The sequence below is a fragment of the Endocarpon pusillum genome (assembly GCF_000464535.1).
Source record: "Endocarpon pusillum Z07020 unplaced genomic scaffold scaffold300, whole genome shotgun sequence".
Taxonomy (NCBI): Eukaryota; Fungi; Ascomycota; class Eurotiomycetes; order Verrucariales; family Verrucariaceae; genus Endocarpon; species Endocarpon pusillum.
Genome location: NW_006916276.1, coordinates 67,864 through 79,973, shown reverse-complemented (window position 1 = coordinate 79,973; position 12,110 = coordinate 67,864). Strand labels below are relative to the sequence as shown.

General features: G+C 49.8%; 3 protein-coding genes across 3 annotated transcripts; 2 read left to right on the top strand and 1 right to left on the bottom strand.

Moving 5' to 3' along the window:
• Nucleotides 1-1,093: 1,093 nt before the first annotated feature.
• Nucleotides 1,094-1,822, top strand: EPUS_07459 (uncharacterized protein; the record flags this gene model as incomplete). The annotated part of the gene is made up of 1 exon (XM_007804183.1): nt 1,094-1,822. The coding sequence occupies one exon, from the start codon at nt 1,094-1,096 to the stop codon at nt 1,820-1,822; it is 729 nt and encodes a 242-aa protein (XP_007802374.1).
• Nucleotides 1,823-3,540: 1,718 nt separating this feature from the next.
• On the top strand, nt 3,541-4,332 carry EPUS_07458 (uncharacterized protein; the record flags this gene model as incomplete). Its single annotated transcript, XM_007804182.1, has 1 exon — nt 3,541-4,332. The coding sequence occupies one exon, from the start codon at nt 3,541-3,543 to the stop codon at nt 4,330-4,332; it is 792 nt and encodes a 263-aa protein (XP_007802373.1).
• A 932-nt stretch (nt 4,333-5,264) lies between these two features.
• Nucleotides 5,265-9,694, bottom strand: EPUS_07457 (uncharacterized protein; the record flags this gene model as incomplete). The annotated part of the gene is made up of 3 exons (XM_007804181.1): nt 5,265-6,423; nt 7,585-8,221; nt 8,272-9,694. The coding sequence occupies 3 exons, from the start codon at nt 9,692-9,694 to the stop codon at nt 5,265-5,267; spliced, it is 3,219 nt and encodes a 1,072-aa protein (XP_007802372.1).
• Nucleotides 9,695-12,110: the final 2,416 nt, after the last annotated feature.

Genomic DNA, 12,110 nt, shown 5'->3' with positions numbered 1-12,110 from the left:
ACCCGTCGGCACACGATGGACCATAAACCTCATGTTAAGCAGAATGAAGAAATGGCTTCTGTTGTCTCTCAAAAGCTGCGCATGGTGACCTCAGGCCCCCAGAAGGGCTTAGTGGGCTGCGCCACACACGCCAGGCTCGAAATGGGCTAGTCGTTGACTATGCGGGCGCACATTGACTTAGTCATCGTCCAAGCCACATAGTACGGCTGAGAACTGACAAGAGGAGGCGCTAAATCGAGGCGCACGGGCCAGCAGCAATCTCTTGTACGGCCATAAGGATAAGGTGCGTAGTACGTTTGACACCTCATAATCATGCTCCCAATAAATCTCATGATGTTCAGTCCCACACGGCCAAGCGTCATCTATTTCACGCTTACCTGCAGGTTTCACAATATCAGAAATAGGGGATCCCTACCTATGGCCAAAGCAAGGGTCATGGATGCGTGAGGTTTACCAGGATGCCACCTAGTCTCCTTGTGATTATGCTCCACAACAAAATTTTCTTCACAGCGGGCACATTTGATGTAATGTAGTTTGCTCCGCTTCAAGCCATTTATTTCCTTCCCTGTCATGTGGCTGGGGCAAGAACGCTTCTTTCCTTTCGGGAACGGCAATGTAGAGGCGAGATGATACTCGTCGAACAGTTGCTCCTTGGTGTCTGAAGCAAGACATATCAGCTCAACTACCTGTACTAAGTGGGGCAGTGCTATGTGCTTGAGCGCAACACGAAGAAGTGGATGCTTGATGTCAAAAGGGTCGGGCATCCGCTTGGCTGGATCATTTGTCAGATCATCCATGTCCGGTGGTGCTATGATGTCTGCGTCCGCCAGCAGGTGTTAACTCCTGTTGCTATTGTCATGTATTTTGACACAGGAAAACGGGGCGTTGTATCGATTACGCAATTAGGAAAGTGACTAACCTAGGCTGAGCGTTTTTGGTACTGTAGGCAGTCATCACCTTTTACCTACCTACGAGGAACCCAGACTACTTAGCACATCAGTTTTGCAACATTCTCTTTATGATACAGGACACGCATTGAGACGATCAAGCTTGCATCAAGCATTCATTGTATAGCTGCACGACAGGCAAAATAATGGCGAAATCGGATGAGCTCATGCTCCAAGAGCAAACAGCTACTGATCGCCCTACTGCACCCATGCCGTCCAATCCCACCAGCGCTGAAGGTGGCCTCGTACAGAAAAACCAAGCACTCGACGCCGCGCTTGACACTGTGCCGGCTGATCGCTTACGAGGTATCATCAAGAATCTATGCCTCATTTCCGATAGCGCAGAAAAACATATCAGTCAGCTCCTTCTTGCCCCCGAGGAAAATGACAACCCAACATCGAAGCGCAAGCACTCTGCAGCGGATGAGAACGTTGAAGCAAGCAATAGCAGCAAGCGGACGAAAGGTCAGTACGCCATATGCGTACAATGCGACGGTGACTTCGAACTCGCATTGAATGATGGGAAGGATTGTCGATATCATCCAGGTCAGTCTACGATTCAACCTTGTATCGTGATCTCTGGGCTCATTAACTCACCGGAACGTGTAGGAGAGGGGGATACAGGCGAGGATCCCGATATTTGGGATCCGTTCCACGAGGGCTTGCATATAAGCTTCATTGGTCTAAAGGATGGAATTCCGCAGAGTTTTCAATGGACGTGCTGTGGGAGGGCAGGGCATAGAGGGGGGTGTAAGAGAGGTCCGCATCGAAAGGACGACAAGGAGGCGGACGAGGAGAGCGATGAGAATGTTCCCAGCGATACAGATTCGGAAGATGGTGAAGACCGCAACAACTCGAAGGATGGTGGCGAGTGATGACAAACTGGAGAGGGCAGCAGGGTAGATTTCAGCCAGGCTCCTCATGTTGCTGCTCAGCACATCCCTGCTCAAGGACGACGCGCGCAGCAAGGTCTCGCGGCATGCTTTCTTTTCCTGGTGTTTGGTAGCTGCAGGATCGTCTACTTCCTGGCGATAGCTGGACAAAGTCATGTGTAATCAGTAAAGCGCGGCGGCAAGTCATTCATTCATATTCAGATCTCCAGGATCGGTCGGGTCCTTAAACATCCGGCCAGCTAGCATGAGCACCGCCAACCAAGCTGAGCTGTACTCCGTAGCTGGGTGTTTGGAACTAAAGGACCGCCGCCCCTCAAATTGATTAGCCCTTGTCTGACAAAGCCACGTGGTCGATCCTACTACTAGTACAGTATGACAGGAGGCATAGAAGTGGTCAGTTTGTGGCCAATTAGAATCAGCTTGTTACAAATACAGCACTTCACACTTCCATTGGCTACGATGCACGCCCCTTTAGCAAATTTGATGAACGAATATGCTGAACTTGGTAAAAATCTCTGTGCAAAGTATCAGATAGGGTGATAAATTCCCTATGGGGGTATGTTGAACTGTTTGAGCGCTGTTTGACTATGCGTTTTATATACGTTTTGTAACAGATCTGATACGCATTTCGTATAAGATCCGCATGTATTTTTGGTATCTGCGTTTCACGTTACGCAGCATCTGTACGTATAAATGCGCACTCTGCGCGCTGATTTAGATAGAACAACTTGCTATTTCAACACTGATCCGTCGATTAGTCAGCAAGTTCGACAGGGTATTTCTCTCTGATGAAATCGGACTTAATTGGATTTATATGATAATATGATTAAATGTATAGGTTCTTTTCAAAGACGTGATTTTAATAGTTACAGCTCACTAAGCTAGGCTATAATAACAAAGTCTAAGCGTCCGCGTCCCCTCCGTCCCAATTGGATGCACAGATTGGCGACCAAACAAGGTACCAGTCATGTACGTTGCAACTCTCTAAAGGCTTACCCAGGCCATGCAAAGGAGGTGAGCAATGAACAGGAAAAGAATCGTAACGGATTAGCACCCAAGCTCTTTCAGGAACAACGAACAACAACAAGCGTTTCCATTCAGGCCATTCAGCTCACGGAACAAAGGGAACTGGGGAACCGAGAACGAGGTGACCAAGCCGCATTATAAACGAACAAGGCGCGTGGCCTGGTGGCCTGAGTCATGAGGACAAAATTAGGCTAGCTCGCTAAGCCAAGGATTTTGACGCCAGGCGCTAAGCGCCACACATACTGCGTGATTTGGGTTACTAACTGCTACTATCATCCAATTCATGCCGGAAGTCGTTTGTCCGCAGGATTTGACAGTCCGGAGTATTGTCGAGCACAATAAGCGCTAGTGGGTGGCATCTCCCACAGCCTCGGTGGGAATAGATGGGGATGGCAATAATGTTGGTCCTTTATGCTTTGCTACCACACATCCCAAATCACAAAGAGTGGGCTGGATTGTCTATATAGCAGCTATGGATTGCCCATGACAATCGTTTCTTTCATTCCATTCAACAAGCAATAAGTTCTTCGATCGAGATTTCGCTTACTCTGTGTGTGCGCATATTTCCTTTTCACGTTATTGCACTCTCCTTCCACGGACAGCCAGCCGCATTTTCGTTTCAAGTCAGATATCTTTGAGCTTCCTATTCCATTTACTCAAACCGAATAATCATAATGTATACATCACTCCTCCTCACAGCGCTTTGTGCAGCAAGCACCGTCTCCGCCTCTCCGCTCCTCCTACAACCCCGGCATGACTCATCTTCCTCCTCTTCCACAACTGCCTCAACCAGCCCACCCACCCCGAACCCGACCCTCTCCCCCGACCTCCTCAAAACCCTAGCCCAACAACCCACAACCGTCGACCGCTTCAGCGAACTCCTCAAAACCGACCCAAAAGCCGCCCCGCTAAAATTCGACTTCAACCCCAGCGCCAACGCCCCCTTCCGCTCCCCGGGCGGCGGCGTCATCCTAGCGACCCGCAAGAACTTCGCGCCGCTGATCGACCTTTCCATCTCCTCCGCCGTCGGCTTCATGAGCCCCTGCAGCATCAACACCGCGCACACCCACCCGCGCGCCACCGAGTTCCTCACCGTCGTCGCGGGGCAGATCGAGACCGGCTTCATCCTCGAGAACGGCCTGCCGACGCAGATCAACACCACCCTGACACGCTATCAGGGCACGGTGTTCCCCGTCGGGAGCATTCATTTCCAGGTCAACAGCCAGTGTGAGGATGCGGTGTTTGTGGCCGGGTTGAACAGCGACGACCCTGGCGCGAGCAGCGTGGCGCAGAATTTCTTTGGACTGAGCCCCGATGTCGTGCAGGCGACGCTCGGGTTTCCTGAGGCGATTGATGGGGAGAATTTCTTGACGTTCAAGGACAGGATCCCCGTGCCGTTTGCGAGGGGGGTGGAGGAGTGTTTGGCTCGCTGTGGCATTCCGATGGCGGAGGGGAAGAAGGCTTGATTGGACGGACATCTGGTGGGCAGGTTGAGATGGGCATTTTCATCGTGATTTCGGTCTCTCGGGATTGTTTGGAGGGGGCGTATGGCGTTGCTGGGCGCTGGTTGATTTTCTTCTTGTTACTGTGATTTTTGGATTTTATCTTGTGAAAACCTGAACAAAGCTTTTGCAAACCACGGGCGGCCGCCTAGGGGGCAGATTATATCCTCAATCTTATTAATTTGAAACCGCATGTTCCGGGCACGGGTGCGCACCTGGAGGTAGTGTCTGGTAGACTAGATGGCTCATCCTGTTCCATCTCGTTAAGGATTGAGATCTGCGCAAAAGGATATAGTGTACAGCACATGAGGAATCAGAAATGGATCATAAAACCATCTCTGACTATGGACGGCCGCCAGGTGGTAGTGTCTAGCAAACTAGATGGCTCATCCCATTCCATCTCATTAAGGATTGAGATCTGCGCAAAGGGATATGGTGAACAGCATGTGAGGAATCAGGAATGAATCATGAAACCACATCCGAGTAAGGACGGCCGCCAGATATATGGTTTCTTCTTTCATGAATCATGAATGTTCATTTCAAGGAAGTAATCCATATACCACAGTTTCTAGGATCAGCGGCCGCCAGAAGGTGCTGTGGGCATGGAACAGCCTATACACTATGGGACCTTGAAATCCAAAGCTGATCAGAAGAAAAGAAACTTCCGAGCACGGGCGGTCGCTATATAGTATTATACATGCCACAGATGGTCATATGCTGTGACAGATGGTCATATGCGGGCGGGACGGATGGCATGATCAATGTATAAGGGTAAATGGGAAGGGAAAGGAATTCTTCACGCACGGGCGATCACCAAGTGGTGCTGTGTGGCCCTTATGATAGTCGATTGCTTCTTGGAGACTATCTTACTTAAAACAGGAATTGCTAATTAGCAATTACTCGCCCAGGTATGGGATTGTATCCCCAGATGAATCCGAATCCACCTCCATCTCATCCTCCTCGGCCTCTTCCGCAGTCGCAGGGGCAGGCGCAGGCGCAGCAGTTCTCCTTCTTCTCCCTCCTCCCGCTCCCCCTCTCCTTCCCCTCCGCATTCCTCGCGGAACCGGCTGCTGGCTTCCTCGCACACGCAGGTCTTCTCGGACCTCGTTCAGTGTCCCCACGCGACGTCCCCCGCGAAACACCTCCAAAGCATTCCATGGCGTAAGCCCTGTGCCAGCATATGGCGGCAGCGGCAAGGTAGCAGGTCGTCCGTAAGTCGCCAGAGCTCGTATGATATTCTCTGGGTCTGTAAAGTAAGGTGTCCCGTCGACCTGGACAAAGCGGTGACCGGTCCGGCCCAAGTGGTCGAGGACCTGGAGGTAGATGTGGCCGCCTTGTGCGATGTGGACCACTCTTACGCCCTGCCTATGCGTCCCTGTGTTCCACCACAACTCGTCGTCGACGCGCAGACCACGGTAGCGGACGACCTGGGTCAATTTGATGTTGTTCACAGCGGCAATGCGGAACGTCCATGGCTCGAGATTGTGGGTTATGAGGGCAGGATGTGGGTATCGGCCGGTTGTAGGAGCTGTCGGCGCAGCAGCAGAGGAGGAGGAGGCTTGAGGTTGAGGTTGAGGTTGGGGTTGGGGTTGAGGTTGAGGTTGAGGTCGAGGTTGAGGTCGGGGTCGGGGTCGCGCAGCTAAAGTAGATGTTGGACGCGCTGGATTTGGAGTCTCTTGATTTCGAGAACGAGCCAAACGTCCTGCTGGCGCAGGCCCAAGGAGAGGAGCAAGGAAAGTAGCAGGCCCAGTCGCAGGAATAGGAAATGGGGAAACAACAGGAGCAGGCACAGGCGCAGGCACAGGCACAGGCACAGGCGCAGGCACAGGGGCGGCTGAGGAGGTGGTGGTGGTGGTGGTGGTGGTTGGTGCTGCTGCTGTTGTTGTTGTTGCTGCTGCTGCTGCTGCTGTTGTTGTAGTTGCTGCTGCTGCTGTCGGAGCAGTTGCAGTAGGAATTCCTACTACAACAACAGCTCTGGCAGTTCCAGGCAGAGCGCGTCTGCCATCTTCGCGCCCACCGCCAAAGCCACGATCTCCATAAGGGTTGTATAGTCCGCTGTAGTGAGGTCAGTCACAACATGGCACAGCAGCTGTCGCTCAAACAGGGAACCTTACAAAGATGCCATAGCGTGGTGTGATGAGCCAATCGGCTGGAGCCGGTTATTTCGGCAGACGGATATACCCGGCTGCCGCCTGCACTAGTCCCAAAGTAGATTTAGCACGAAAAATCTCTTGGCATAAAGTGTCACAGATTTTCTTGGCAACATTTTCACTACAAAATATTTAGGTACACTGGAGCTCCCCTTCTCATATTTTCAGCACAATTTCAGAAAGTTTTTCAAAATTGATTTCATATTCATGGTGCACTCCTTCTCACTCTTTAGTATGTTTCCGACAAATTTTTGAAAAACTTTTTCGGATTACTGGTGCACTCTTTTTCACATTTTCAGCATAATTTCACGAAAAATCTGAAACCTATTTCCAGATTCCTAGTGCACGCTTTATCACATTTTCAGCACAATTTTAGAAAAAATCTGGAAATCATTTCTAGGTCTCTGGTGTACACCTTGTTACATTTTCAGCACATTTTCAAGAAATTTCTGAAACTCATTTTTAGGTCTCTGGTGTACACCTTGTCACATTTTCCGCACATTTTTAAGAAATTTCTGAAACTCATTTTTAGATTACTGGTGCACGCCTTGTTATACTTTCAGCATGATTCTAGAAATGTAATAAAAACCATTTTCAGATTACTGGTGCACACTTTGTAATACTTTCAACAAGATTTCAAAAAAGTTACAAAAACCATTTTCAAATCCCTGGTAGGCCTCGCGCCCTATTTTCCGCGTTTCAAATAAGTTTCTGGAAAAACTATTTTCCTATCCCTGGTGCGCCCCATCTCATACTTTCAGCAATGAACCAGAAATATTCCAGTTTTCCCAAGCATCTAATGGCGATCCTAGGGTGCCTTCCACCGCCCATTTTCGGTGAGGATTTAGAAATGTCACCTTTTTGCTGAACCCTGACTTCAAGCCTATGATGTCCTCCATCTCAATACATATGTAGAATTACAGATGATGGGCGGTATTGACTGGAAAAGAATCACTAGAACTCTGTTTGAGAAAATACTAGTAGTGGAGATTATGAACACTTCCTCTTATGCCCTGACAAGTAATCACTTCGACCAAAGTCTCTACCACATTTGGAACAGACATACAGAGCAGCTTGCCCAGCATGACGGTGCTTGTGCCTAATATGGCGCTTAAGATTGGATTTCTGGTCACACTCAGCACCAGAGAAAGTCTGCTCGCAATAAGGACATTTGCTGGCTTCTGATGCTTCATGCTTCCTTTTCCTAGTTGGCGAGGTGGCTGGCGGAGTACTGGCAGCAGCGATGGTGCCCACCGCTTGTGACGATGCATAAGAAAGGCCACTCAGTTCATGTAGGCTGGGGGTATCAGCGTGTGCAAGAGGCCGATGTAAAGCCTCTATGTCTCGACTGGGAGCTCGTCGAATCCAATCGCGGAACCAGCACACCTTGTGAGAGTTATACATAGCCTGTGCACCTCGGCATCGGCAAACCAAAACACCAAGGGCCCGTCCTGGCTCCAAATTGCTCATCTCTCTAATCACAATTTGTGCATCTTCATAAAACGTAGAGATTTGGCCATTGCGAAGATTGCGTTCAAGGATTTCAAGTGCTTGATCGCAAGTGTTAGAGGATGAGTTCTCCATGCATGGCCTGATCAAGTCACAACGAACCGATTCCTCGGAAGAAGGAGGTGCTCCTACGGAGTAAGAAGCAGTTGAACAGGGATCACGAAGGCGACAGAGAGAGTCTGTCTTATAGCAATCTGGATTCAGGTCAACGCTGCATTTATGGAGAACCACAATCTAAACTCACAATCAATATACCACTGGCAAATTCGCGCATTCAAACCAGTGCGTAGCCTGAACCCACTTTCATTCTCACCACAAAGCCGTCCTTCGAAGGGAATAGACGCTCGCTCGAATGGAGTTCTTGTAGGATGAAAAGATCTCCAACCACCACTCGACGATCCATAGGCCTGAGCGCAGACAGCGCTGATGAGTCCCGGTAGACACCTGTACTGGAGGAGCATTTTGAAGGCAGCCCGCTCCTCATGGCAAGCGATGGCATTCGTCCATTCAACGTCGTCCAGAAGTAATGCTTCAGCAAATTGTGCCTGGCTGTGCTCATCAACGAGCATTATTACAATAGAATAAGCCACGAACAGTAGCGATAGGACTTCCTTGAGCCTATGTGGAACCTTGCCGATGACCAACAAATATAGTGCAGACAAGCCAGTCTCTAGAGTAGGCCAGCTCCTGTAAACTGGCCCCAGCACGAAGTGGAGCTCAGGTGCTTTGACCTCGCTGAGTTTGCCTAATGATTGCTCGGTGATAGACTGAAACACGACTCCCATACGCTCAAGAAGGCCGAAAGGCATCCATCCTTCGAGTTTTCCAGATCCAACTTGGAGAATCCCTAAGAGCTCTGATGGAGACGGACCACGAGGTGGGGTGAGTTCTTGCAAACAAAGGCAGTCATGGATTGAGGCGCTTCTGTCGCTGCTGCTACTTTCAGGTGACACACTATATTGGTTTGATGGACTGGAAAGTCCAAGGTCCTGGGCCTGAAATTTCAAGATCCCACGGCAGCGTTGTCTGTGAAGAGACAAGCCCACAGGTGATTCCAGGGTGTAATCATCGGACGAGCAAGAGGTCTGCCCACTGGCAGGGGCACGAGATTCAGCGAACGATCCAATGGGAGCAGCGCAGAGACTTCCCTGTAATCCAGTCTTTCTGAGATCCAGAGGTGATCCGCAAAAATCAGTTCGTCCTCCGAAAGTGCTCGTCTCCCAAGTTGGAAGATTTGGATCTTCATCTGCAGCCTCTGAGGCAGGTCCGTGTCCCAAGTTGCTGGAGACCAGTTGAATGTAGTCTGCACCATCCATTTCGTTCCCTAACTCATGGACATACCCGTCGCTTGTCTGATTGGATGGGTCTTGTGGCTGGCTCGCTGATGTCGAACAGTGAGCAACAGAAGAAGAAGTGTTCAATGGAGAGATGGATGTCGGGGACAGAGGTGAAAATAGCGCTGGACTTCTGTAGGGAGTGTAGTGAGGCGATAGGTCAGTAGTAGGGACACTCGACTCCAAGGTTGAAAATGGTTCATGCGGCATATGTATTTCATTTGAAAGCTCAGCAGGGAGCTCTTGTAGAGCGTGACTGATCTCCGTCATCGTGGAGTCAACCTCATATCTTTGTTCTCCTGCAATTTCTATTCCCGATATGGGGTCAGGCATATCGAATTCTTCGGTAGAAGACTGGCTAGAATATTCCGTAATTGCGGTGCTTGCCGGCCACGAATGAACGCTGCGTCTCTGTCTTAAACCCAACCTAGCTAGTGTTCGACGAGCTGCTCCGAACATTCGTTTGCCGAGGTGTGGACGTGTACAGCAGTGACGCTTACAAGTGCCAGCATCGGCCGAGATATGTGGCCCCGAAGACCAAGAGGGAAAGACTGTTTGGCCTGTAGGAGACGGTGCTAGGCGCTGCACTGGGCAATCAAATTCATGGTAGAGTTGTTGAGAGCGCGATGTATGTTCCAATTCACACCTCTCAACGGATGGCAAGCTCAGATACCTTTTTTCTTCGCAGACAATGGAGCGTTTGAAGAAACAACAGCATGTCACAATGGCCAATTGTGTGCAGCACGGTTGGCAAAGAGGGTGGTTTGACAGAGTGGACCGTTGAACCCCTAAGCAGTTCTGTGTGATGAAGGCGTGGTGTTGGCTGCTCGAAATCGGCAAAAGGCCGGCAGCATCTGCGCTCTCATTGGGTTGTGGATGAGCCGGTCCACAGTCTTTCAACGTGCGATTATGAGGGTGAAGACACATTATTTAGAAAAGTTCAAGGGAGGAACTGAAGTTGCAGGAAGTAAAGATCCAGCCGCGATCTAAGATAAAAATACAATCAAGGAGGACAGAAGAAACAGAGAACGACTGACGCAGGACAAGCAGTGGGACTGACAGGACTGAGCTTGGAAGCATGTTGAGCTTGGAAGCATGCTGAGCTTGGCAGCATGCTGAGCTCGGAAGCATGTTGAGGCTCCCATTCGTATAGACAGAACTAACAAGGAAACGTCAACGCATCCGCAATTGGATCATAGTTGGGTGTTGACGAGTAGGACTGAGCTGCACACCCGACAAGCAAGCCGAGCCAGAGTGAGGACGGCCTCGATTCACTAGTGTTTGCCTGCATCCCCTTGACCTAAATGATACATCTCATTCGGCAATCGTGAGTCGTCGTTCATATCCGCGGGTTGTGCTGGAGCATCCCTGTTTGCAGTAGTGTGCATCTTCAGGACGAAGGACTTCAGTCCCAGGACGGTCTTGTCGGTGGATAAGGTTCATAATTGGTGAGATAGATTTGTGAAGCTCAGCCAAGCTGCGTAACCTCGAAGACTGGTACTAACGGTACATATGTGTGGCTGCTTGGTCCGGTTGGTCCGCCCACCGTGAACTCCAAACACCTACTGCTGGACTATACCAGCCCACCGACACCGGCAGGAGGGACACGTGACAATAACCGGCAAGGCAACGAGCGGCAAGGCAACGATCGACGATGCCGTCGAAAAGGCCTCACCATAACATTGCTGCTGATCAGAACCACAGTAATAAAAAAAGATCCATAAAGGGTATAATTGCGACAGAGCGAACGGAACGAGAAAGAAAACCTGTAGACTCTATATACTTCATAGCATTGGGGGCCCATTGTTGGCCCCACCCATTGGCACCAATTAATGCCCTCAATTGTTGGAGGCTGAGTAGTTGAGCCGCAGGGCTATGCAATTTCCACATATGCCTGCCAAGTCAATAATGGCAGTCTTTTCCGCAGCCTCCTTGGCCCAATTCAGAACAACAGAAAGAGGGTGTGATTCAAAACCTAAGTATGCGAAGAGGCTAGAGTCTATGCGCCCAACCCTCTACCCGGACAGACAGACCTTCAAGTCATGTTGATGGTATAACATGTATCTTCCACATTTAACAGTTACCTGTTGGTACGCTCCTATCCCCATATCCTGACATTGTACGGTGATGGCAGAACAAGAAGACCTGAAGGAGACGAGATCGCAGGGGCCAAGACATCAGATAAGCAGATGGACGGCGGGGACAGCCTTGACAGCCGTTATGGCCCTACATCATGTGGAGCATGTCAGCACGGATCTTCCTGCAGCGATTCTTATCATATCTACCTTTCTGACGTAAAATGACCCGATTTACTATTGGCTGGTAGCCGCGCGTCAGATATAAGCTTATTCTCTCCACCAACAACAAGCTCACAATGTGACCATAACCTTTTTAAGCCACATTAGTAGCGTCAAGTGAGCCAATGATAAATCGGGTCATTTTACGCCAGAAAGGTGGATGTGGACAAGGCGGTCTCCTGCACAGCCTACAGAGATGCTGACCTCTCCTCATATACGAGATCAGGTCTTCTGTCATACCGGTGCATTCCCAGGATTGGTTTGGTATCAATGCATCTGTTGATTCGTGGCATGCCTTCTTCCTTTCTTCCTTTCTGACTACGTGTGCTTCTGTCATTCTTTCCTACACCGCTTTACAAGGCATGAGCCCAAAATATTGAGACTGTGCTAATTCATTACCTTTCTGAAAAGGCAGCCTCCATTATCTGGCTTTTCATCTTATATCTCAAAAG